The following is a 21,433-nucleotide window of genomic DNA, read 5'->3' on the forward strand; positions in this document are numbered from 1 at the left end:
AGTATGTGAAAGTGTCCTATTTACTATCAAATGTAAAGGAGTACTGTCATTATATTAATGTCTATCTAGGAATGACTGCAAGTATTGCCCATCTTTAAAGAATAATTTGGCACTTTAATTACCAAGTATCACATAAGTTACTAGCTACTATTTCTTAAATACTTGTGTTTGCCAGGCACTGTGCTCAGTGCTTTACACACATTATTTCACTTAATCCTCATATACAGCCTCATAATACACGGAGGTATTACTGTTCTGGTTTCATAGATGAGAAAACTGTTAGAGAAGTTACATAAATTGGCTAGTATCTCACAGCTGCCACATGATGGAATTTAGTATTCAAATCCAGTTCTGACTCTAGAATTGGCTCCCCACACCTTCAGTGCACTGCTATGTTTGGATGACTTGGAAAGAAGAGAAAAGCAGTTCTATCAGTCTGCTATGGGGCTTGTTTAAGCTGTCTGTGGGCCATCGTGCTTGGTGCAAAGTTCTCCTAAATGGTTCTCTTAATTCGAATAATAGCTAAAACTTCACACTTTAGTGGAAAACTATGCATAAGCTATACCACAGTCTTCCACATTTTCTGATTCTGATTCTCTTGTAGCTATGTTACAACTCTGTAGATAACTGATAGCAATGTAATATAATTCTTGTTTATACATGTTAATTCTGACCAGAGAAAGTTCCACTGTAGAAAAGGTCAGTTTTGCCCCCATTTGCACATTCACTTCAATATTCCTGATCTACATATGTGGTTCTTTTCTTTGATTCTCCTTTGAACCTCACCAGTCTCTTGTTAATGAATAAAGCATTTAATGAATTTATTTTAATTTAATTAGTTTCAGAAATTTAATTAATTGAATTAATTATAAGAAAATTAGAGAAATAGAAAAATTAGAAAAATAGGGAGATAATTAATTAATTAATTTTAAGTAGGCTCCATATCCAGCATGGAGTCAAATGTGGGGCTTGAACTCTCAACTGTGAGATCAAGACCTGAGCTAAGAGCAAGAGTCCAATACTTAATGGACTGAGCCACCCAGTCTGAGCCCCACCATGAGTTTTGTCATTATTTCACTTTCTCTGAAAATAATCTTTTAACAGGTTTGGAAGTCTCTGCCAAGATGTCCAGCAGATTCACCTAACTGAGACAAACATCATCTTGAGGGAAGTATACCAGGTGCATCTTTCCTTTGACCCCAGAGGTGAATCCAAGGTGGCAACAGAACTTTGCATTCTGTTTTTTCTAGTTTTAATTTTTCTCTGTACTAACTTTGCTTTTGGTGTTCATTTTGGTTCCTTGATGGCCAATAACTGTTGGTGGCAGTGGTGATCAAGAATTTGGTTTTATTGTTTAACCATTTGGTGATCTCTTTAATGGATTAATTGTTTATAGAGATCTATTCTCTGTTGGGTAAGAGACAATGGAAAATTTGTTTTGCTAGTATTTTTTGCCCATCTCAAGCTCAAAGCAATTAAGAATTTTGTGCCCACTGAGAAGTAGAAGAGTTCTTTGATTTCTGGACAGGTGAGTCTTGTGTTTCTGTGTTTACTTTTGATACATGGTTGAAAGTTTATTATTTTTTTGGAGATTTAATTGACATATAACATATTAGTGTCAGGTATACAATATGATTCAATATTTGTACATATTGCAAAATGATAACCACAATAAGTCTAGTTAATATCTTTCACCACACCATAGTTCAAGATTATTTTTTCTTGTAATGAGAACTTTTAAGATCTATTCTCTTTGCAACTTTCAAATATACAATACAGTAATAACAACTATTGTCACTATGCTGTACATTAAATCCCCAGGACTTATTTCTTTTATAGCTTGAAGTTTATACCTTTTGACTCTCTCAACTCACTTTGCTCACTCTCATACCACCCACCCCTGGCAACCACCTATCTGTTCTCTGTATCTAAGAGTTTTCTTTTTTAAGACTCTACATATAAGTGAGATCACACAGTATTTTGTCCTTCTCTGTCTGACTTATTTCACTTAGCTTAATACCCTTTAGGTCCATCCATGTTATTACAAAAGGCAAGCTTCCTTCTTTTTATGGTTGGATAATATTCTATTGTGTATATATACCACATTTTCTTTATTAATTTATCCATGGATGGACACTTAGGTTGCTTCCATGTCTTGGCTATTGTGAATAATGCTGAAATAAACATAGGGTGCAGTTATCACTTTGAAATAGTGATTTTGTTTCCTTCAGATATACAGTTGGAAGTGGAACTGCTGAATCATATGGTAATTATTGTTAATTTTAATAATTTCCTCATGTGATTGCAATTAGTATTAAATGAGATAATATGCACAAAATCTGTACTCTTATAGTGATGTATAAAAGATAATACTACTTAAATATTTCAAATTAAGATTAGATTTCAGAAAAGGTAAGATAAGAGTAAGAGAAGTCAATAAACTTGATTTTTAGGAAATGCAGTGGAACATAGTTAACCATTTGTGGGAATACTAGGAAATAAAACTTGACCATATATCTATGGGGAAGTAGTGCTCTGGGTGAAAAGAGACATGCTGGAAGACAGTATGGCTAGGGATGTGTACTGTGATTCATTCCTGTGGGAGGTACGGGGAAACTACTTTCTGAATTTCTGTGATGAATTTTTTTAAAAATTATTTTTCTGAACCAAAGATCAGTAACAAGTGGGAAATTCTTTTTTTTTTAAGCTTTTATTTATTTATTTGACAGAGAGAGAAAGTGAGGACAAGCATGGGGAGCAGCAAGCAGAGAGACAAGCAGGCTCCCAATTGAGCAAGGAGGCCAATGCAAGGCTTGATCCCAGGACCCTAGGGATGATGACCTGTGCTGAAGGTGGACTCTTAACTGACTGAGCCACCCAGGCACCCCCAAGTGGGAAATTCATTTTGGACATAATTCAGCTTTAAGAAGAAGTTTTAGGAAGAAGTTTTTAGGAGAGCTGCCTATAAGCATGTCTGAGAAAGAGACAGAGAAAGGGTGGTGGAGTCAGAGCAGAGACTGCATTCGAGAAATGGAAAATCAGGTTTGGATATACAAATTATCTACCATGATGGCCCTCTACTGTAGAGGTGATTTAGGGATTTAGGGTAGGTGATGTGTAATACAAACTACCTGCATAATTCAATATGTATATAGTGTCTGTATACAATACACTGTACCAGATACCGTGGGACATATAAAAGATGAAAGAAATATGATCTTTGCCTTCTGGAAGAATAAAATCTACTGTAGAGACAAAATATGAACACAAATGTTACTACATACTTTGTTATCAGTGATAATAATAAAAAGAGATATGTTGAATGTTACAAGAAGGACAGATAATTTTGGGTGGGTGACTAGAAAAAGTAGTGGCATTTGAGATGGACTTCTAAACATTTTGATAGTCAGATATAACAGGGTGGGCATTACTGGCAACAAAATGACACAAGCAAAATATATTATTTGGGATAATGCTAGTTATAAATCATATAGCCCTGAAGTATTAGTGGTATAAGAAAATAGAGCTTTATTTGTCAATCACCTTGTTTAGAGAGGACATTCAATGAGCAGCTTTCTTTGCAGTGACTTGGGGACTTAAGCTCTGCTTTTGCATGGTTTCACTCTCCCCTTGGGCCTCAAAACCCATTCTTCAAGTATATGAGGAACAATCAAGATCACAGATAACTGAATAGGAGACTTTCATGGTCCAGACCTGACAGTATCAAACATCATTTTTACCGCTACCCCATTTGTCTTTGTCTTTTGAAAGCTTGATTATAATGTGTTTCAGCATGGGTCTCTTTGAGTTCATCTTTGTTGGAGTTTGTTGAACTTCTTGGATATTTATATTCATGGCTTTCATTGGATTTGCAAAGCTTTAAGCCTTTATTTCTTCCTATATCCTCTCTGCCCTTTCTCTTTCTCTTCTCCTACTGAGATTCCCACAATGTGTTGTGTTTGCCTCATGGTGTCCCACAGGTCCCTTTGGCTCTGTTCACTTTTCTTCGATCTTTTTTCTTTCTGTTCCTTAGAGATGTTAATTTTCATTGTCCTCTTCAAGTTTGCTGATTCCTTCTTCTGCCTGCTCAAATATGCCTTCAAATTCCTTTAGTGAAATTTTCATTTCTTTTATTATACTTCTCATCTGCATAATTTCTTCTAGGTTATCTCTAGGTTTTCTATCTCTTTATTGATATTTGCATTTTGTTCATATATTGTTTTCTCAGCTTTCTCCACATCTTTCTTTTAGTTCTTTGAACATCTTTAAGACAGTTGTTTTTTGTCTGTTTTGTTTTTAAGATTTTATTTTTATTTTCTTTATTTGAGAGGCAGAGAGAATGCAAGAGAGAGCAGGAGTGGGGGGAGGGGCAGAGGGAGAGGGAGAAGCAGGTTCCAACGTGGGGCTTGATCCAAGGACTCTGGGACCATGACCTGAGCTGAAGGCTGATGCTTAACTGACTGACCCACCCAGGTGCTCCAAGTTTTTATGTCTTTGTCTAGTGGATCTGCCATCAGGTTTTTTTCAGACACAATTTCTGTTGACCTACTTTTTTCCTTTGAGTTACACTTTCCTGTTTCTTTGTATGCCTTGTGATTGTTGTTGAAAACTGGACATTTGAATCTAATGGCTGAAAGTTTAGAATTGAGGCTACAAGCTATCAGTATTTGTCATTCATAAAAGCATTAAGTGTAAGCAGTTATAGCTTCCTACTCCCACATGATACCAAATCAGATTATAAAATCCCTTAAATTAAAGGATCTCTATTCTGATTGGAAAAAGTATTCTTTTTTTTAAAAAAAAAGATTTATTTACTTATTTGTCAGAGAGAGAGAGAGAGAGAGAGCATAAGCAGGGGGAGCGGCAGGCAGAGGGAGAAGCTGGCTCCCCACTGAGCAAGGAACCTGATGCAGGACTTGATCCCAGAACCCCAGGATCATGACCTGAGCCGAAGGCAGAGTCTTAACCAACTGAGCCACCCAGGTGTCCCTGGAAGAAGAATTCTTAAAGAACCTAACCCAGAAAGATTTTAGGACTTTAAGTTCACATAAGTTAGGATAATCTTTGGCAAAGAAGATGAATTTAATAATTTTGATTTAATAAAAACACCTATGTCTTTTATGATTTATCAGTATTACATATAATGCAAGTATACATTTTTATTTTACTTTGATATGCTCTTCATAAACTTATACAAATCCAGCAAGCTAGTATTACTTCTACTTAATGTTTAACGTCATAAAAATATAAATTTGTGTTAATCAAATTGAATATTATTCTGACAAACTTTATTTTAACAGTTATTATATTTTATAGTATTGTTGGCTTAATGGTAAATTTCCAGCATCTTTCTGTAACTTAAAACACAGGTATTAAATTGAGTTATTTAATGGATATTCATTGGATACTTTGATCATTTCTAAGTAAGATAGAATACTGAAATCCTAATGGTTAAAAACAGTTTATATGCTTTTGCTTATTATTTTTATTATGATAGAGAAGCTATATCTTTGGGTCTGTTAATAAATATGTCCATTTCTGCCACAATGGTTAAAAACAGTTTATATGCTTTTGCTTATTATTTTTATTATGATAGAGAAGCTATATCTTTGGGTCTGTTAATAAATATGTCCATTTCTGCCACTTGGTTATAAAGGGATGTATATGGCTGTAGAAAGTTGTTTTATGTGTGTTCATGCATTCTGCTAGTATGCACCTTAGCTAGTGTATAACAGTTTACAGTTATATACTTCCCCTCCCCCACATATTTTTTATGAAATAGAAAAAATGGAAAGTACTTTGCCTAAAAGTTTTTATTAGTATAACTTAACTATATTTAGGAACAATGGTTTCAGGGAAATCCAGTGGTGTACGTTCTTGTTTTTATAGGAACTAAAGGTGAAACCTGGTAGAAAAAATTTCTTATTCTTGACTTCCCAGTCTCAGGATAGCAAGGAATGGAGGCCTTTAAAAGTTCAATTTGAGCTTCCTTATGAAGACTTCCAGTAAAGCAAACTTAAGGCCTATCTGATTGTTATACCTATGTAAATAATCAACCAAATCTGATGAAATTAGCCTTATTTTGAGATAAAAATTACTTTATTTTGAGATTTATCAAAATGGAGGCAACTGTAGGGGGAAAAATTGTGCTCCAACAGAAAACGATACATTGTTTATAATCTACAGATTAAGCATTGTTTACAGCCTTCCACATAATCTGATTCTGATTCTGTGGGGGCTATTTTACAATTGTAAGCTGTAGATAATTGACAACAATGCAGAGGAAGTCTACATGTCTATAGACGTGTAAATTCTGTCTAGTGGAGGTTCAGCTGACTTCCCTTCTCCACTGTGGAAGAGGCCAGTTTGGCCTCTCTTTGCACATTCATTTCAATATTCCTGGTCTATAATCCATCTCTTTCTTTATTCTCCTTTGAACAGTTTGTAACACCTCCCCAATTACCTCATTAATGAGTTAAATAAAATCTTTTACATGTGTTCCTTTTCATATCTGGTTGAGAGTTCGGATTTTATTCCCCCCCCTTTTTTTTTGAAAATTATCCCTTAATATTACCTACATATTTAAAGATAGGCTCATTCTCTGCAAATAGGCATGTTTCATAATTGGGCTGTAACATGTACAAGAAAGTCTTATGATGCAGATGTGGGGCTTATTCTTTTATCTTTTTTCAATTCTTTTCACAGATAATTAAAAAAATATAGCGTAGAATGACGGGGGGAAATCGGAGGGGGAGATGAATCATGAGAGACGACGGACTCTGAAAAACAAACTGAGGGTTCTAGAGGGGAGGAGGGTGGGGGGATGGGTTAGCCTGGTGATGGGTATTAAAGAGGGCACATTCTGTGTGGAGCACTGGGTGTTATACACAAACAATGAATCATGGAACACTACATCAAAAACTAATGGATGTGATGTATGGTGATTAACATAACATAATAATAAAAAATATATAGCGTAGTACACAGCTTTATGATGGAGTATAAAGAACTGTGTTAGCTTGCTGTGTTTATAGGTTTTTATTGTCCATTTACATTCTTTGAACCTAAAAAGTGTATACCCTAAGTCCATTATTCCACTTGATCCAGGAGAATTTTGCAAAAGTGGTTGATGAAGCCATAGTGACTGACTGAAAGACTAACCACATGTGTTTTTCTATCAATGCAGTCTATAATCAAATACCCATCTCTTCCAAACCCCATTGCTCTCTTGCAATCTTTAACTTTCTCTTTTTATACGGTAATATCGTGAGCAGCTGGAGAAGGTGGATGCCAAATTACTTCTGAGTCTTTCTTATTTAAGACCAGGGAAAATTTTCACATCCATGAAGGAGACTATAAAAAGGGTTAAGGGGTTTAATTTTCTCTCCGCAGCCATCTTCTGTTCCAGTATCTTAGTTTGAAGTCAACATATATACCTACCATCCTATTCTTCACCTCTAGCTCTGTTAAATATACTTTATGAAATTTTCCCTGACCACTTTCCACTCTGATCTGTTCTTTAAACACCTATAGCAATTATTGCCAGAAAATCCATTTGGCAAATTATCATGAACTTCTTATATTTAGGGTCTACTGGTTATTTAGAACTTTTTGATTATTTTTATATTTTCACACATATATTTTTTATTTTCCCAAATTAATAGTATGGTCTATGAGGGCAGAAATTTTTTTCTTTCTTTTTCTTTAAGATTTTATTTATTTGAGAATGAGAGAACGAGCAGTGGGGAGGGTTAGAGGGAGAGAGAGAGAGAGAGAGAAGCAGACTCCTGCTGAGCAGGGAGCCCGACGTGGGGCTCGATCCCAGGACCCTGAGATCATGACCTGAGCCGAAGGCAGATGCTCAACCGACTGAGCCACCCAGGTGCCCCTCTTTCTTTCTTTTTTTTTTTGCATCCCCCAGAGTGCTCCTCCCTTAATGAAAAATCATGACTTTTTCTGTTTATTTGATTCAGTATTGAAATCCATCTATCTTTTGTTTTTCTACATGAAAGAGCAGAGGTAAATAAAAGATCTAATAGAAGCAGTTTTGGTTGGCACTTACTCTATAGTAATTGGATATTTATTATCTATATGTTTTAATGTCTTAGATTTGTTAGTGTTTTCTCTCTTAGGCTACATAAGATAGACCAAATAGATTTTGAATAAACAGAAGATGGGTCATGTAACATTACATGCAAATAGGTGTTTGAGAAATATTAATAAGGATAAGAATTGCATAGTGATTCCATTAGATTATGAGATCCTTAAAGAAAAAGAATTCTGTCTAATCTGTTTTTATATCTCTGACCCTAGGAATCAGCACAGAGTCTATGCCAGTGATCCATGACTGTCCCTCAACTCCAAGTCTACCCTTCTTTGCCTTGTTCTGTGACACTGGAACTGGAAAGACGCTGCACTTCTGGCCCACTTGAACCCTCTGGGAAGTGTCTTTGGCCCCAGCAGCCTAGTGCTCCTGTGGCAGCCACACTCTCTCCAAAGAGATCTGAAGCCACCTTGGCTGAAGGAGAGGAAGCTTCTGTGAGGTCTTAGTCTTTTCCTGTCCAGTCTCTGGCAGCCTAGGGGTAGTGGCTGCTCTCTACACTTGCTACTTCTGGAATTCTCAGAGTCCTCTTTTACAGCTTTTAGTAGTTAACTTGTTAACTATCTTTCACTAAATTTTTTAATATCACATTATTTGCTATGGTTTCCATCTTCTGACTGGACCCTGACTTACAGTGCCTGATACTAAGTACTTAATAAATGTTTGTTGAATGATGGCGGCAGAATGATAACGTTACTTAGATGAGAGCTTATAGTTCTGAGAATTTTGAGGCATCCTACATTTCAGAAAATAGTTTCTATGAACTTTGTAGACATTTGTTTGAAATCCAATCCCTTTCTGTTTGAAAATAAAAGAAAATTTTACAGCTGTAATATATAGGTTTTGCATTAATTATACTATGTTTCTTCTATGAAATTACCATATATGGGATTTTCCCCAAAAAACAATATGGATAAGAATTTTTTGTTCTAGAGGAGTTCATGTTTTTCCCCAAGAAATTCAAGTAAGTAGTGAGTAAGTAAGAGTAGTGAGTAAGAGAGGTGAGGAGTGGTGGTGGAGTTCGTAAGTCTATTCTTAATGGTATTCCACCTTATTCCTAAATTAGTATTTATAAAGAGGTCCACCCTTACCATTTTCCAGTCCTGGGGTTGGCTGTCTCCAGGTGAAAAGACATCAACTTTGCATACTCCATTTTGGCTTTGTAACCAGTCAACCCTATCCGACATCTGGAAGTAGAAAAAAAAAATGAAAGGGTCATCAAAGGACAAGTTACATGAAATTAATGAGAAATAAAACAAATGGCTGAGGTGTGGAAAATAGGAGCAGTGCTTTCAATAGAGACCTGTCCCAAGAGCTACTTCAACCCACGGGACTCTAGATCTCTTCATTCTCAGTTCTCAATTGCATGAAGATTTCTTAAATACATATATCTCTAGTACTGAGGCCAGCGCCTGCTATATGCTAGAGGTGCTTAATACAGATTTGTTCGTGAATGAACCTATGTAACCAGGTCCTGCTCTATGTGTCCTTGCTTGACAGCCTTTCCACATCCTGGACTTTCACTATACACTCAAAACTCAATGTGATCAAAATAGAATGAATTTCCATTTTCTCTGCCTCTTCTTGTCCCACTAACTTATTATTTTTTGCCCCACCAACTTATTTTTAAAGTAATATATGCTTCATTTTCATTAATTTCCAGAGCACTAACTTAACTTATATTAGCAGTAGTAAGTCTAGTAACTCCTCCTTAAGACCAATCCCTCCCTCCAAATAGCCAAAGGTGGGGAAATTCTTAGTCTCCATGGTTGAGCCAAACTTCTGGATGCCAAGAGAAAAGAGATGCCACGTACACCATCCAATGGACCTTGGCGTGGATGCCCTTGCTGATGTTGATTGTTCCATAACCCTCCCAATACTTTGCTCTACTCCCTAATCTCAGTAATGGCACTGCCATCTAGCTAGTTTTCCAAACCAGAAAACTGATAATCATTTTAGCTGTCTTCTCCCATCCCAAGCCTCCCTCTAACTGCTACCACTTTCTTCTTTCATTTGTCATCACTTTTCATGAAAGAATTGCTTATACTTGCTTTTTGTTAACCTCAAAATTTAGCATAACAGCCCCTATTCCTTTGGCCTTAGTCTTGTCCACTTTCCTTAGCATCGCATCTTATTTGATAGTCTTTGAAAACATGGCTAATTATCATATTTGTCCACTGACAATCTACAAGTATGAGAGGCTTCTCTTTGACCTCTTTTTTCCATGCCAGACTTCCATTACCAGGCTTCCACACTGAAGTTCACTTTTTTCATTATAAACTTTGCTTACATCTGTACTTCTCAACAAGGTGGAATAAGATGGTCAATTTTTCCTCTCTAATGTAAATATCTTTAAGAAGTATGTATATATATATATTCATATTTGGTTAGAATAAAATAAAACATTTATTTAAAATTGTTAGAGGGCCACCTGGGTGGCTCAGTCAGTTAAGTGGGTAAGCTTCTGCCTTCAGCTCAGGTCATGATCCTGAGGTCCTGGGATCGAGCTCCTGCTAAGTGGGGAGTCTGCTTCTCCCTCTGCCCCTACCCCGGTTCCTGTGCGCACACCAGCGTGCTCTCCCTCTCTCTCTCTCAAATAAATAAAATCTTTAAAAAATAAAATTGTTATAAGTTGTTTTAAACTGTTACAATAAAGTCCAAAAGCTTATCCTAATTTTTTTACAGTGAAATATAATTTTATAAAAAATTGCTTGAAATAAGCATTATTAAGGGTTGAATATCTGGTTAATTGGAAATGTTTGTTTTAAAGACTTTGGGCAGTGGTGGGGTTTGACATCCTCCCTCAAAATAAAACCAACACAAATCAAATACAGATTATGCACGATTTAAGCTTATTTATAAATGGATTTATTATTTTTCTTATATAGACTATTACAAGTAATTATTTAAAAATATAGAAGACCTTTTAAGAGCTACTTGTCCTTCTCTCCCACAAGGATTTGTACCTGTTTTCACACCCTAATCACTAACTCAGATTAGGAACTCTGTTTCTCTTACTCTTCCTGACACTGTAATACAATAGTTTCCTTGGGTACATAGTGGGTTTTCCTCCCTGATTAGATGTTAGAATCACCCAGAGAACTGTTTAAAGATACTGAATCTGAGATACTACCTCCCAAAGAATTTATTTCATTGGTTTTTGGGGTGGGGAAACTTAGGCACTGAATTTCTTAAAAGCATCCTGGGTGATTTTAAGGTACATCAACATAAGAATGAGAATCCCTGGAGATTCTGAGAAAAACTGGCCGGCTCCAGATTTATTTTTATTTATTCTTTTCTTTAAACATTTTCTAAGATTTCCTAACATTCTTCAGTATCTTATTTTTTTTTTTTACAACCATAACAAGGGAGTTCTTAATGTCTATGAAGTTAAGCCTTGTATTGTCTCTCAGCAACTATTATATGCTAATATTTTTATGCTTGAGAAGGATATTGCCATGAATAAAGGAATGGATGTTACTATTACTTGGACAGAGAATGAGAAGACTTGGGAACAGGTTGCTCTGAACTGTTGATAGACCAAGTGAGAGCCAGAAGCTTACCTTTCAATCTCCAGTTGATATTTTATCTTAATGAATTACTTCTAATAGAAAATGACAAAATCAGTAGGGGCTCCTGGCTTATTTAAGCTATATATTGCAATTTAAAAGCAAGAATGAAAATTAAGTACAAAAGTAAGGAAATTATGTGATCACTTACTCTTACTGAGGACAGGTTCTGAGATATGAGGAAAGCTCGTGATTAATTTGTTGTTGTCTTCACTATCCCTAAATTTACCAAACCCTCCTGCCATGAAATATAAGGGATCTGCAATGGAAAGACACAAATAAAAATGACTAATTTTACATATGAACCCTATTGCTCTCATTACCAAATAATGATTTTGACTTACTCATTATTTTTCACATGTAGTACACAAGCCATGAGTACAAAATGACATTCAAATTTATAGTCCAGATCTTAATCTGGGTGTAGTCTGATGTTCCCAGATGACCAAAAAAAAAAAAAAAAAAAAAGGTTAAAAGGTTCCATCTTCTGGCCAACACTTTCTGAAATGAATATTGTTACTCTCCACTTTCAAATTAGTAATAATCATAAAGGCTTATTTAACAATGACAAAACTAAAAGTTTTAATTTTAGTCTCAACTTCTTGATTAGGAGGTCAAAAAGTAAGTAGCTAGAATGAAGAATAAGTGTCCTGAATTCATGGATCTCAAAGCACTTTGTAAATATTCTTTTGAGGACTTGAGAGAAATAGACATCTTCATGTTGTAAAGGTTATTTATAGTTAATGTTAGATCTAGCTTCCAGATCAAAGATCTTCCTTGTACTTCCTCTTCTAAGACATTTAAATAGAAGACATTAGGGCATTGTACTCTCATATTGGAATATCCATGCACCTTCCCCTCCCCCCTGTGATGTCTCTCTAAATCCCACCCTTGCTTGATAGCTCAGGACAAGCTTACCACATCTATGAAATATTTTCTAAGTACCCAACTGAATGTGATTGCTCCTCTATCAAAGTTTCCATCATATTTTGCTTCAACCTTTACATCCCATCTAGCCCTTTAATTGCTCACATATATTTCATCTCTTTTATTAGCTGGCTTTCTGAGGACAGATGCATTTTCTTACTCATCTCTGTATCCCTCACAGTAACTAGTGTCTTAAGTTGGTGCTTAATAATTACCTGCTGAAAGAATGAATATAGGAATACTGCCTATTTCAAATTCCAGATAGTATAATCTTTTCGTTCTTTCTTAAATAGGAGTATCTAAGAACAACAAAAAAAAAATGGTTTGCTCAAATTTGCTATGGTGGTAAGCCACACATTCAGGCTCTCTTGAAGCTTGATTCCTTTTGGGGATAAGTTCACCCTAGAGACATATCCAAGGTATAAATATTTATCCCATGATTTATTAACAAAACTTCCTAGCCCAATAATACAAATAAATCAACAACCTTTTAGTCATATATATCCAGCAAACAGTTCTACTTACATGTACTAATGTTTTTATCCTATTTTCTATGTCTTCTGCATTGTTATCTGCATCCATGAAGCTTCTTTTAGACTTTAAACTCCCTAAATTGTCCTGGCTAATTGTATTTATATGAAGTACTTAAATATCTTTTGATGATAATGATATTCAGACTTCTAAATCTGTATACATTTCCCATAATGAAATGAAAAAGAGGGAAGGAAAATCTAGAGTTTAATAGAGCCAATGAACAGATTCATAAATAGCTTAAGTTCAAAGTTGGTGAATAATATCCTGGAGTTAGGGTAGAAAATAAAAGAGAAAAAAGATGATTTGTATTACCTATTAAATTTGATGAGGAAAGAAAGCTAACTCTATACAACGCATAGATAAATGGATCCTAAAAACCATTTATTCTAACACCCTCATTTTACAGATTAAGAAACTGAGCCCCAGAAAGGGAACGTTAAAAACACTGGATATATTCCTTTAAATATTAGAGCTCTGCAGGTTAACATCCCAGAAGCTATGAAATTTTTCTATAGCCAATAGAGGGATCCTGTGGCCCACAGAAGGATACCCCTTAAAAATGCCAATGTGGTTACTACCTCAGTAATAATTGAGGAGGAGTGCAAATCATGAATGCCAGACAGAGAGGGCATAACACAGGGATTTGGTTATGGGTTATGGTTCCTGTACTTCAGACCATAGCTCTATCTCAAGACATTTTTCTCCTATATCCATCACAAGCAAGAGGCTCCTGTTTACTCAAGGTTCTTAAAGTCACAGAAAAGCCCAAATTACAGGCAATATAAATGAAGCTTTTGCAGGGTTGATACATATCTGATCAGGTTTTAAAGTTTATTTCAACCAAGTTTTATTACTAGTTTTAAAAAGGAAGAATATATTCAGTTATATCCATTCTCTTTTTCTCTCTCATTCCCTTCTCCTAAGTGCCTGGCACATTGTGCACACTCAATAAATTTGTTTTTTGCTGACATCAGTTACAATTGATTTTGTTTAAATAAGGATTAGAAGTGTGTGTGTGTCTTTTCCCTTGGTGATACCATTCACTGTTAAGCTTCTCTGTGGATCTCCTCCATTTTCACTTTCCCTTAGCTTCTTCCTCTGGTGCCTCATGTCTTTTCCAATTCTCTACTGTCTAGCCAAGGCTTCAGAAATAACAGTAAAGAGGATGAAAGTAAATGAGAATCAGGACTCAGCTATACCAGTCTGATTTTGCTATTAGAGCACTAGGAGAAAAACAACAACAACAACTTTTGGAATAGCTACACAATGAAGAGAAGTCAGCAGTTAGTTAAGCTTCCAGTCAAATTGGGAAGTAAGGAGTAAGACACCCTCATGATCCCAAAAGGATGGCTGAGGAGTTCTGGTTAAATCTGCAACAAAATTAAAATTTCAGCAGCAAAGATGATAGGTTTAGCTGTAATGCTACTGAGGGAGAGGCTCATTTATTTCCAGAAAACTCTGATGTAAAATTAAAATTGACTGTGCAAAGAGGGAAGTTGATTGAACATTAAAAGTTAACCATCACTTGTCACTGAGTTCTCCTTTTTAACTACAGAGGCTCAGAAAATGGGCTGTTTTATCAGTCCAGTGGAATTTCCTACCTCTGTAGCGCTGGAATAGTGAACCACAGAAGACTCCAGACTACACTTTAAAAGTCAATGAAGATGCTGGGATGTTCTTGCTCAGCTCAAGATCTTGTTTCCTCCCCCAGACTTCCATGTACCTCCCCCTTGTTGGGACTGAAGAGCGACATCAGAATTGTAACTGGTGATATCACTGTCTCTATAGCAACAGTAGTTAGGCTATCAGAAACTGAGTTGTCAAAGGACAAGGGGGTTAGGTTAAGATATACTCCATGTCTCTGACGCTTAGTTTGGAAGGACTGGGCTTGCTTTCCCCTAATTAATTTTCTCCTTTAAGTATCTAATTTAGGAAGGGAATATGGGAAGGGAAAATTTTGCCAATGGGTTGCACTTTAAAGCAACAGAGTATTTATTATGTATGAACAAATTCAGATGGGTACAGAGAGGAAGAAATAAAAATTGAGCATCTACTAAATTTTTTTATGCAAAGCCCATGGTATCACTTCATTATGTGGACCCAGCCTTGACTCTGAATTATAAGCATCTTACCTTTTGTAAAAAATAAACAAACAAACAAATAAGTAAATTTGCAGATATTTTGCCCAAACTGACCAACTCTGGGTTATAATTTATCTTCAATGGTCGGATACAGTCGCACTAATCCATTCTCTGCAGTGCCTCAATCTGAGGAAATGTGCTGGGATAAATCAGACTTAGAGGCATTTGGTTGACAATTTCTATCCTTGAGGAGGACTTTATTCTTAGTACATCCTCTTTGGAAATATTACCCTATGTACTCTTAATTAATGATTAAGTATAGGACTAGTACATAGTTTCCAAGAAACAAAAAGAATCTTGACCAAGGCCACAAGATAAAGATTAAAATTGTTAACAGATTCAAAAGTGACTGACTGGTTTGTTACAGGCTTTCTTCAACAAGGTTATCTATCTATTGATGATCTTTTATATTGTCTCAGTTTCTTCATCTTTACAATAAAGACATTGGGCTTACTCATCTCTTAAATTCCCTTCCAGCTCTAACAGCCTAGAACTTTGATACTTCGGTGGTATTTAAATAGAACTTCACATACATGCGTATAGTACTTTGCAGTTGACAAAGCACCTTCACACCCATTATGTCATCTTATCCTCGCAATAATCTTTTGAGGTAACAGGGCAGGTATTACTTTTCCTATTTGATAGGTGTAGAAACCTGCCCAGATTACAACTATTAACGGGTAGAGCTAGGACTGGGATCTAGTATTCTGAGTTTTAAGTCAGTGCTCTTTCAACAATATGCAATCTTGAAATTAGTATTGAGAAAATGAGTCAGTGTTTGACTTCAAGTGTAAAATAGCAGACTTGCCATGTTACACAGGTGTTAGGAGGCTGCTGATGATAATGGGGTCTGTCAGTTTATCAGAACCAATTAAGTATTTTATATTCATATTGACCTCAGAAGCAACTATTAGAGAATTTTAAGTGCTGGGTGAACACTGGATGAGGCCAAGAAATATGACTGTGTAGCATTATTAAACCTCTCTGATAAAATTTCTTCAAGAAATTTTCTTTTTCTTCTGGAGTTTCTTTTCTCTTCCAATGCAATTTGGTACAGGACACTTCAAGAAATAGTGGGGGTGGGGATGGAGTGGGAAACAACCAATCTTACAGGCCCAATAACAGGCAACCTCTACTCATTAGGGGACTTTTGTCCATCCAAGCAACTCACACTACTTTCTTCCTGAAAAAACAAAGCACTGAAAGAATTACCAAATCTAGAAAGATTCCCCCGAACTAGTTTGTTTTCTGATAAGCCCAAGGCAGATGTCTCAGGACAGGTTGCTGGTTGCTGTCTCCCACTCAGAAATAGTGAGCGACCAGAATAAACTATTTAAAAATCCAAGTGTTTAATCTTTCTGCAATCTCCTCAGGCTCTAGAAACCTCTCTCTAGAACAGTGCAGATTCTCAAAGAGGTCCACAGTTAAGAAAATAAAAATCATAAACTATTGTTCTAGAATCACCTTGAGTTTCTTTCTAGAAACATGTGCAGTGGCATACATAACCCACTAAATTTTACTTAACATTTCAGGAGATTCACAGATTTCCTAGAGCCCACTCATGAATCACACCCCACGTTAAGAATCCCTGGAGTCATATGTCAGGTGGTGGTAAGTGCTTTCATATTAAGTAAAAACAACATAGACAATGGAATGATGACCACCTTGGGTGTCAGAGAAGTTTTCTTTGAGCAGAAACTTGAGCTGGTGTAGACATTTGAGCGAGCATGCCAGGTAAAGGGTACAGCAAGAGCTATGGCTCCGAGGAGAGAATGTGCTTGGCGAGTTCGAGGTGCACATGCTCATTTCTATTTCTCTTCCTTATTTCTCTACGTCCCGCCTCACTCCTTTCTTGTCCAACCTCTCCTCTGGACCCTGATTTTCTCCTTTGAGAACTTCCCGAGTGCCGGGGCCACGCCTCCATTTTCCCCTAGTCTCACCAGAGCTGCTGACATTTTCAGGGAATAATAAACTGAACTGAGAGTCAGGGAAGTTGGGCTCTCTGCAGCTCGGGTTCTACCATTTTGCACGTCCTTCAGTCAGTCACTAGTTGACTCTTAACTTCACGTTCCTTGGCAGTAAGATTATAGTCCACTCCAGATCTGAGATTCTAACCCCCAAGATTCTTCTCTATTTCCTCTCTTTGTCCTCTCCTTCACGTTTCCTCCCTTGCGTCCCGCTCTCTTTCCCTAGGTCTCTTCTCTCCACACTCTACCCCAATCTCTGACCCACCCCGTCTCTTCCCGGTTAGCGCCTGCGCAGACAGGCGTGGACGATCACTTTGGCCCCGCTCAGTTGCCGTAGTGGGTCGGAGCGCCGGCCGTGGGGTATTGTGGGAGAAGATGGCGGCTGCCGTTCACCCCCGGGTTGTCCGGGCCCTGCCAATGTCACGTAAGTGTCACCGGGAACAGCGGCCCCCCGATCGGGATTCCGAAGTGTTGAGAGTGGCGCCGTCCTGCAGCGGTCACGCCGACTCCCCGAGCACCTTGGTCTTTCTAGGTCCGGGACTGCCTGTAGTTTCTGCTTTCCTTTTCCCCTCCTTGGCTCACATTAAATTGTACACTTGGGAAGGAGTCTGTGCTGAGCGAATGTGAGCAACGGGAAGGGAAAAGGAGAAAGTGGGGAACATGTAAAGGATCGAAAGAATCAGTTCTCATAGGCTTGTAAGGGTTCGACGTTAGGAAAAATTAGTGTATGTGGCTGGCGGCGGGACGTTCGGGGGTTTGTGGGGAGGAATCTGAAAAGGATGGAAAAAAAAGAATAGTGAGAAAAGTTTCGCAACTTGTGCAAGCCCTTAGTCTATCTCAATTTCAGATTCTTCATGTTACAGTGGGGATGATAATACCACAACGTCAGGGAGTTTCTGAAACGATTAAATAAAGTAATATTTATAAAAGCACTTTCTAAGTCAAAAGCATCCCTGCATATGTAGAGTGTGTTAGGTCAAGGCACTGGGGGCTGGGGGAGCGAGAGATACTGGAGAGAGAACAATGAGGAGCTTAGTGGAAAGGAAAGTGAAGGGTAAAGGATTATCTTAAGGTTTGTCTAAGCGTTGTTCATTTTTCCTCCTGTTCTGATTGGATCTGCTGTCGTGTTCCTCAATTTGAAAATATACATTTACCCTTACACTCACAAAACGAGTCAAGAAAAGCCAGGAAATTGGGAATACAGTTACACTTTATTATCATTCTTCCCCCATCACCGTTTCACAAATTTGCCTCAATCAACCTCCAAAAGTTGTATTTTTCCATAGTGGATTCAAGTCATTATCAAATATCATTTGCTCTCACAGTTAGCTGCATGTCAGAATCATTTTTAGTGCTTTAGGAATAAAAATAGAAATGGGGACTGGTTGCAGAGCTATTGAATCAGAATTTTTGAGATTGGCTCCTTGCACCTTGGGTTTTAAAAAAAAGCTCCACACGTCGTTCTGATGTTTAGGTTGAGGAGCAAGTCAGGAATATTTGGAGGACACTTTTCTATTTACCGTCTTGGGTAGAGCTCCTACATACCACTGGGAAGGTGATTGGTTCACATCGTTTCTGTGGATGGTTTTGTAGCCATGACTTCTTTGCAAAGACGTTTGTTGGTTCTTGTGAAAGTATTACGTTGGTGTGACATAATGTAGATCATGAATGATAATAACTACCATTTATTGTGTATTGGCTATTTGCTAACCACAGTCCTAAATAGTTTCATAAATATTTTCACTTTAACTTATTTTTAGTTGAAGCCATAGCTTGTGCTCTTAACCTCTATGCTTTATTGTCTCTGGTAAAGTAAGCTTTTGCATAAGCTCTAGAGAGGCAAGTCTAGTGTGTAACGTAATCAAAAAACTATAAAACAGAACCGTGTAAAACAATTATATATGGTGAGATATGGAGAGACTATTAAGTACCGTAGGAAATCAGAAAAGGGAAAGGTTAGTATCATTTGAAGTAGTGAGGGAAGATTGGAAGACCAGTGGAGAATTGCAGTGCTTCCACTGATTTTTGTGTGTGTGTGTGTGTGTGTGTGTGTGTGTGTGGTTTTGATTTGGAAAGTCAGAGAAACTAGGCCTTTTCCTGGCATGGGCAAGGACAAGGTAGTGAGAGTGGAATCACAAAGTACTTAGGAGGGAGTGAAATGACTACCTGTAGATAAGGACTAGTAGGAAAGAAAGTTGACTATGTTAGATGGGATCAAATAATGGAGGACTTTGAAAGTCAAGCAGTTTAGTTCAGTGGTCTTGAAAGTGGGTTTTGCAAGAGGAATTCAGTGGGATACAAAAATACAGTATTAGAACTGAAAAAACATTTTCAGTAATAACAACAATAGCTAACACTTACGTAGTTCACACTATATACCAGACACTATTCTAAGTGCTTTAATATGTTTTTTAGTGTATATGACGCATTGGTACTACACAGAATGTATATGTGATTTATAAATGTTTAAAACTAATGCATTGTGCAAGCAAATATGTTTGGAGAAGATTGGTTTATATATTACAGTAAGAAGCCAATAGAGGTATTTGAGCAGAGGAATATAATGAGTAAAGAATATTACTCTCCTAATGGTCTTCATAACATATGGAAGAAAATAGAGAGGTTGGAACCAAAGAAGGTAACAACTTATATTTATTGAGTATCTACCTAGTGCAAGGCACTGTGACAGGTACCTACCCACATATTAATTTTCAAGTCAACCCTCTAAAATGTAAGCTCCCTGAGGCCAGAGCTTGTCTTTTTTATTGTGCTAGTCATAGTTTCTAGAATGGTGCTTGGCCTATAATTGTTGTTGGGGGAAAATAAATAATCTCATGAGGTTAATGTAATATCACCCAAGAGATTCTGAAGTGATAACAAATGAAAGCATCTGTTACTCATGGAGTGCTTAACATGCTCTAGATAATGTGCTAAATGCTTTATATACATTTACTGTAAATCTCCTAACAATCATTTGAGATATTAATTCCTTGACTCCGGTCATTCTTCCTGTTTTATTTACTGTCCTTCATCCAGTGTCCTCATTTCCTTCCTTACTGATCATTCTAATCATTACCCCGTACATTCTTAACTCCCTCGCCCATCTGCCTGTGGCATTAAAAAAAAACCAAACAAACCACTAATTAAACCAAGCTTTCCACACATTTCCTGCAGTAGAGAACTGAGCTACAGAAAACTCAAAACTGACTGACCTTATTTTAAATTCATGAATACAGATATCAAGTAGATTTTCAGTCTTATGTTTTTCAAAGAAATTTGCTTTCCCTTTTCCATGATTATTTAACATTGTCGGTCTCCTAAAACTTTTAACATGTGCTTCTGTCTCATTCTCACCTTTACCTAGAAATCAGAGGAATCAGATGAGAACGATCTTTTTCCCACCATAAAAATCCAATAGCTGAGCTGTGATAATTCTCAGCTTTCCCTCCTGTGATAGTGGATGCGCTCCTCCTGCTTTGATCTAAAGCCAGTTCCTTTGTTTTGCATTCCATCGCATCTTCAATTACCTGTGCATTCCCTCTCCTGAATCATTCATTTTTGCCCTCTACTGGGTCATTTCCATCAGTGTATAAATATGTTATAATAGCTAATATTAAAAAAAAATCCTTCCTTGTCCTTGTGTCATCTGGTCCTTTTACCCTCTTTTACATCATCTCTCCTCAGAAGAATCACTGATACTCCTTTTCCCACTTCCTTGCCTCACATTCTCTCATGCCTGCTGAAGTCAGGCTGTCATTCCCACAGCAATAAAATTGCTCTTGTTAAGGCCACTCAAAACCAACATCTTCTGGGTCTGTGGTCCTCTGTCCCCATCCTACTTCACTTTTCAGCAGCCTTTGATAGAGTTAACTATTACCTCTGTCAGTCCCTTCCTTCATTTACCTTGTGGGTATCATTTCCTTTTGTTTTCCCCTTACCTTACTGGGCTGCTTTTCAGTTTCCTTTGCTGGCTTTTCAGGCAAGTCACTTAAACTCTCTGAGCGTGAGCTTCCACACCTGTAAAGTTACAGTAAGAATAGTATTAAATAAGATAATACCTACTGAGCACTTAGAACAATGCCTGGCATCTGCTAACAGTTTTGTAAGTTTAGCTGTTATTGTGATAACAGTTTGTTGTTATGTGTCCGATCTGCAGTGTTTGTTTTTAATCTTTGTGGTTTCAGTCATTGTTTA

At 37.0% G+C, this 21,433-nt stretch overlaps 2 protein-coding genes and 1 long non-coding RNA gene across 7 annotated transcripts in view; 2 read left to right on the forward strand and 1 right to left on the reverse strand.

The window, feature by feature from the left end:
* Nucleotides 1–14,876, reverse strand: part of AKAP3 (A-kinase anchoring protein 3) — a 36,523-nt gene extending 21,647 nt beyond the window's left edge. For 3 of the 5 annotated variants that reach the window (XR_012376498.1, XM_073886988.1, XM_073886986.1), the window contains exons 1-3: nt 14,733–14,876; nt 11,822–11,929; nt 9,193–9,288 (exon numbers count right to left, since the gene is read on the reverse strand). Coding sequence is in view for 4 of the 5 variants with exons in the window: in XM_073886988.1 (XP_073743089.1) it covers nt 9,193–9,288 (96 nt within the window). In the remaining variant the exon portion in view is untranslated. Of the gene's footprint in view, nt 1–9,192; nt 9,289–11,821; nt 11,930–12,014; nt 12,099–14,732 lie in introns of all 5 variants that reach the window. The other 2 variants (XM_073886987.1, XM_025851942.2) reach the window with 2 other exon arrangements.
* LOC141371497 (uncharacterized) lies at nt 2,195–8,934 on the forward strand. Its single transcript, XR_012376494.1, has 2 exons — nt 2,195–2,266; nt 8,314–8,934. It is a non-coding gene; the product is annotated as an uncharacterized lncRNA (long non-coding RNA).
* Nucleotides 14,877–17,547: 2,671 nt separating the features above from the next.
* The window catches only part of NDUFA9 (NADH:ubiquinone oxidoreductase subunit A9), a 41,056-nt gene continuing 37,170 nt past the window's right edge, over nt 17,548–21,433 (forward strand). Inside the window, exon 1 of the mRNA XM_025851881.2 lies at nt 17,548–17,663. Coding sequence (XP_025707666.1) covers nt 17,615–17,663 — 49 coding nt within the window. The 5' untranslated portion in view covers nt 17,548–17,614. The remainder of the gene's footprint in view (nt 17,664–21,433) is intronic.

This window comes from Callorhinus ursinus, unplaced genomic scaffold (assembly GCF_003265705.2).
Source record: "Callorhinus ursinus isolate GAN/ISIS: 27379988/994484 unplaced genomic scaffold, GSC_fseal_2.0 scaffold74, whole genome shotgun sequence".
In the NCBI taxonomy this organism is placed as follows: domain Eukaryota; kingdom Metazoa; phylum Chordata; class Mammalia; order Carnivora; family Otariidae; genus Callorhinus; species Callorhinus ursinus.